This window comes from Eimeria maxima, genomic scaffold (genome assembly GCF_000499605.1).
Source record: "Eimeria maxima Weybridge genomic scaffold, Emw_scaff1764, whole genome shotgun sequence".
Classification (NCBI taxonomy): domain Eukaryota; phylum Apicomplexa; class Conoidasida; order Eucoccidiorida; family Eimeriidae; genus Eimeria; species Eimeria maxima.
In genome coordinates, this window is record NW_013564677.1 from 1 (window position 1) to 5,969 (window position 5,969).

Sequence of the window (5,969 nt, forward strand, 5' to 3'; positions counted from 1 at the left end):
ATAATATATATATATATATATAACTAGTAAAAAATGCATACAGACAACTGTATAAATTAGCTGTACGTACACCTGAATATATACTGCATTTATACATATATACTATACACCTGTACGCACATATATACATATAAATATATACATACATATATATACATATAATTATATTTATACATATATATACACACATCTGTATAATATCTATACATATATCTATACATATATATGTATATATATACATGTATATATACATATATATTACATCTATACATAAACTAAATATATAATATATATGCATCTATATACGTATACATATATACGTATATATAGGTATACATACGTATATATTACATACATATACCTATATATTATATAATAAGCCTAAATACCTGTATACTACTAGCATATATACGTATACGTATACGTATATATACTTCTATATATTTACTCATTTATTTATATATATACATATACATATATATTTATACATAAATATATGTATATATAAGTACAAATATATATATAATTACTATACGAGTAACATATATACTTATATACTGTATATATGTACATCTATATATATATTTATTTATATATACATACGTATATTTATATTTACACATATATATATTTATACGTATATATAAATATAAAAATATATTTACTATATATATACGGATATATCTGTATACACAGCAAGAAGAGACAAAAGGAGACAAAAGAGACAACAGCAGAGACAAAGACAGCAAGACACGCTGGCTAGCTAGCTAGCTAGCGACATAGCTAGCCACATAGCTAGCTAGCTAGCTTGTTAGCTAGCTAGCTACTTAGTATCTGCGCCGCAGCTCATGGGTCGCCTCTGGAGGCTATACATTCCCTCCCAGCTAGCTGGATAGCTAGCTAGCCAGCTAGCTAATGAACTTTACAGCTAGGTGTAGCTAGCTAGCTGTAGCTAGCTAGAGGGGGCCCCGCCCCTCTAAAATAAATCCCTTAATGCAACAATGAGGGGTAATCGCAACAAAGATGTCGCGTTAATTGATGCCTCTTTTGGGGTGTCTCGACACCTTAGAAACACCACAAACCCTAAACCCTAAACCCTAAACCCTCATCCGTAATCCCCAAACCCTGAACCCTAAACCCTAAACCTTAAACCGGGAATCCTTGACCCCAAACCTTAAACAGTAAACTCTAAACACTAAACCCTAAATCGTAAAGTCCAAATCCTAGACTCCAAACCCTAAACCCTAAACCCTAAACCCTAAACCCTAGACTTACTCTTTAACGAATTCATCAAAAGAGAGGGTTAGGCCTGAGTAATGAGAGACAGACTTCCATGGTTCCTCATTAGTGTCTACGAAGAGAACTTTGCTGCTGCTGTCCGTTGTTGCTGCTGCTGCTGTTGCTGTTGCTGCTGGTGCTCCCGCTACTGTTGGTGGTGGTGGTGGTGCTGCTGCTGCTGCTGCTTCTGCTGTCATTGCTGCTGCTCTTCCTTGCATGCTGCAGCAACTGCCACGGGAGATTTTAAGGAAAGGATATTTTCTTTTAAATAATTCAACGGCACTCGCTAATGCTAAATCATCCACCTGTCACACAACAAACCCTAAACCCTAAACCCTAAACCGCATGTATAAGGTTTTCTATTTATACATGTATTACTTAACAAAAGGTTTACGCATACGTAAATAATTTGTATACATATATATATCTATAAATTGTCTCTTTTTATACACATATAATGTATATATAATATTATATAATATTATGCACAATATACATAAATAATATTTACTGTATCTGTTGGGGTGACAGCGAGCTGCCTATACACCCCAGCAGTACTCACGTTATCGAAGGCGATTTGTGCACGACGGAGTTTGTCAACAATCGAAGGAGTCAGCAACACTGCAACACACAAACCCTAAACCCTAAACCCTAAACCCTAGTTGCCTTTGGTGTCATTCAGACAAATAGCAACGAGGTCATAAACCCTAGTACACACCGCTAAATTTCCATGCTTAGTCTATGCTAGACAGCCAAAGGTTTAGGGTTTAGTGTTTAGGGCATAGTGATTAGGGTTTAGGGTTTAGGGTTTGGAGGCGCACTGCGATGAAGGTGATGGAAGACAGCAGCAACAACGAAAAAGTTTAAAAACCCTCGATGTTCTTTATCAAGCAACGCGAAGCTCGCTGAGACACAAAACCCTAAACCCTAAACCCTAACCCCTAACCCCTAAACCCTAAACCCTAAACACTAATAACTAAACCCTAATGTATCCTCTTTTTTCAACACTTTCTTTCTTCGTCTCTCTCCCTCTCTCCCTCTCTTCCTCTCTCTCCCTCTCTCCCTCTCTTCCTCTCTCCCTCTCTCCCTCTGTCTCCTTGTCCCTTTTTTCCTTTTGTTTGTCCCTTTTATCTCTACCTGCTTGAGGTTTATACTCACCTTTTATTCTGTCTTCTGCACTAACCCTACAATAACGAGACAAACCCTGCAAAACCTCCAAGGCATCTGCTGCCCCACTGCGACTCCCCTGCATCTCCTCAAATAACCCTGTGCAGAAAACCCTCACACCACGTCCTGCTAGGGATTAGGGTTTACGGTTTGGGGCTTAGGGTTTAGGGTTTGGGGTTTAGGCTTTAGGTGTGCCATACCTTCTAGTGCTCTGCGGACTTCTTTCCGGTCTCCCCATTCGTCATTTTCGGCATGTAGAGGGGGGCCCCCAAGGGCCCCTCCAGGGGCCCCTTCTAGGGCCCCTGAGGGGCCCCTCCGCTGCAGCAGCAGGGGCTCTAAAGCCTTACAGAAATCACTAATGCTGAAGTATAAAGAAGGGCTACTTCTTAACAGGGCCTCCATGGCTGCATGCAAATGTATAAGACCCTAAACCCTAGAATTTACTGGTCCACGGTATTCTTTTAGCCCTTAGCTGGAGTTCCCCTCCGTGTAGGTGCACAACACACTCTGTTTCCCCTGTTGTGCATAGGCCAGAATAATTAGGGTTTAGGGTTTAGGGTTTATAGAATTTACCTGCACTAAGTGGTAAATGCTGCATAAGTTGTATAGCAGGTAATGTAGATAAATGATGATTTTGTTTGAAGATATTTGCTGCCGCTAAAGAAGATAAAAATTCTTTAAATGGTATACAATTACCTAAAGAAGGACGTAATCTTTTTATTGATACCTGTCTAGACACCTCAGCAGATATGCCCCAACTTAATACACCTTCGTCCTCAATTGTATTATTCATATGCTCATCCTCCTGCTGCACCTCCTGCTGTTTTATTCCTGCTGCAGCACCACCATGTTGCAACTGCTGAAAAGACAGCAGAGAACTAAGAGACCTCCTGCAATGTACATACACCACAAAAGAGCAACAAACCTTCAATTCTCATGGGTTAAACCGTGAGTCTCTCCTTATATTTGGTAAAATAGGGTTTAGGGTCTAGGGTTTGGGGCTTAGCGTTTTCAACATATGTACTCCTTGTTATTGTAGCTTTCAAAGAGGCCGCTTAATGTATTCTCCTCCTGCAGGAGATCGCTAAGGGTTTGGTACCCTTCGGAGGGCCCCTGGGTCCCCCCAGAGGGGCCCCTTGGCCCCTCGGAGCCCCCTACAACAATTGTCTTCACCTCAGCAGCACGGGAGAAGTGGCGAAAGGAAACACTCCTTGGGCCCCACATAACTGTGCCCTCTTTCTGTATAAAGGAATGGGGGCCCTCAAGGGGCCCCCGGGGGACCCCTGTACAACATTGGAGTTGTACAGGCCAAGGCTTGGCTCTGCAAGGCAGCTCCCGTCCTGTTGCTGCGGTTGCCGTTGTTGCTGTTGCTACTGCTGCATGACCAGCAGCAGCTGCTGCTGGGACCGGCGGGTGTACAGACAGCGCTGCGGGCCCCCGTGGTGGGGGGCGGAGGCCCACGTTAAGCTGCAGCAAGGGGCGGGTGTATAGGGAGCTGCAGCACCTGGTAGGTGTTGTAGACATTAGACTGAGTGTTTGGGGTCAAGGGTTTAGGATTTACGATTTAAAAAGGTCAAAGAGAGGTAGAAGGAGGAAGAAAGCGGCAGAAAGAAACAAAGGTCACTCCCTATATGTGCTTATACCGCAGAGTCAAAGGAGAGAATAGCCAATAAAGATGCAAATTGACCTGGAAGCACCTTAAATAAGGTGTCTATACACTATACATATTAATAATAAGTACTTAGTTTTATACAAGTATACGAATAAACAGTTAGACCACCACAAACACCAATGGTAAAGGTGGGGAGGGCCCCTGGTGCTGCTGCCAGTACCAACCTAGCCACTGTCGTTGGGGCCCCCCAACGAACTGCAACTTGCCGCCGTCAGAAGGCAACAGATACGGGAAAAATAAATAAAATTCAGTAAAATAGTAATTTCAATTAAAAGTGTAAAATGAAGAAAGGATTTATGCTGGTTAAAACACCTGGAGGGATGTGCCTGCGTTCGTTGCGGTGTATACGCAGCGTGGCCATGATGCACACGGTGACAGTGACTGGTTATTCTTTCCACCTTTTCCTCCTTCTTATGAATTATTACTTATTTGCTTCAATTAGTTTAAGTATTTTGTTGATTATAACATGGAAAACCGCCGAGAATATCCCTTTGTACGCCACAGACTGCATCTGATGTACTAACAACTAACCCCCCTAGTAACTAATAATAACATGACAATAAACAATAAAAAGAAATGAGGGCATCCGATACTCAACACATTTATTTATTCCTTTTCCTTTATTTGCTTTTAGTCCTCCCCTACCAGTTGACAAAGGCATTAGTTCTATGGGATTGCCGTTGCTGCTTATGCCCGTCTATTCGTGCTCACTTAGGGCATACACCTGGATGTAGTTCCTACAACTTGCTACAACTAGCTGTAGCTAGCTGCAGTTAGCCAAAGGGATGTACATAGTGGTTGCTGGATAAGTTTGTCTGTCTGCTAACACGCGCTGAGGGGGCATAAAGTGTAGGTGCTGCTGTTCCCTGAGGAAAAGTAGGAGAGTTAATCAATTGAAATAAGGGTTTGTTGCTTGTTAGGGAATCATATCAACCATTTGATTGTTCTTATCTGTTTATTCTTTTTTTCATTTTCTTTCCTTGTTGCCTTTCCTATGTCTGTCTATACACCCAGTCTTACGCTGTATATTCCTGGCATACGGGCATATACGATACTATACTAAATACCTCACTAAACCCTAAACACTACGCTTAAACCCTAATGGATCTATTAAACTGCACGGCGGCAGACGTCGGCGGTGTGTCCGAGTGGTTAAGGAGGTGGACTCGAAATCCACTGGGCTCTGCCCGCGCAGGTTCGAATCCTGCCGCCGTCGCATTTCTATATTTTAATTTGTTCTTCACTTATTTATTTAACTTTTTATCCATAAAAGCATTTGTTAGTCATCTTAAATTGTGCTAAATCAAACTGTGAAGCACCATTCTATGTGTTGCGATGTGAATGGAAGTGCGTGCTGACGGGACCCTACAACGCCTCTATACATGAATGCATACATACGTGAAATAATTGGCCCTTTGCTGCACACACCTGCAACGTGTATGCACTCCGTAGGTACATGACCTTATGGGCATGTTGAATGGATGTATGCATTGCCTGTCTGCATTCTTACATTTAATTATCTGCCGTATGACCGCTTTTCTACGTTGCATGGGTTTTGCTCATTTCTGAATGTTGCATAAATGCACGCCGGTTTTGTTTGTATGTGTGTGCGCATTTGCATGCGCATATTTTCTGGCAGTTTGTTCGTAGCAGGACAAACAGGACGTATCCATCAACAGCACGCCGCCGGTGACCCCAGAGGACGAAAAGAGACTGCTGCAGCACTATAGCCTTGCAGAGGACTCGCACAACAGCCACGAAGTTGCTCTGGCGGTTCTGTTGCAGCTAGCGATACATAAGCTGGACAAGGATACCACCAGCAGCAACATCGCAAACACGGCTCTCGCCTTCT

General features: G+C 42.3%; 1 protein-coding gene across 1 annotated transcript; it reads right to left on the reverse strand.

Moving 5' to 3' along the window:
• Positions 1 to 976: 976 nt before the first annotated feature.
• EMWEY_00055410 (hypothetical protein, conserved) lies at positions 977 to 3,669 on the reverse strand (the record flags this gene model as incomplete). Its single annotated transcript, XM_013480258.1, has 8 exons — positions 977 to 1,064; positions 1,276 to 1,583; positions 1,841 to 1,899; positions 2,100 to 2,183; positions 2,437 to 2,544; positions 2,646 to 2,849; positions 3,019 to 3,335; positions 3,545 to 3,669. 8 exons carry the CDS (start codon positions 3,667 to 3,669, stop codon positions 977 to 979), a joined length of 1,293 nt encoding a protein of 430 aa, XP_013335712.1.
• Positions 3,670 to 5,969: the final 2,300 nt, after the last annotated feature.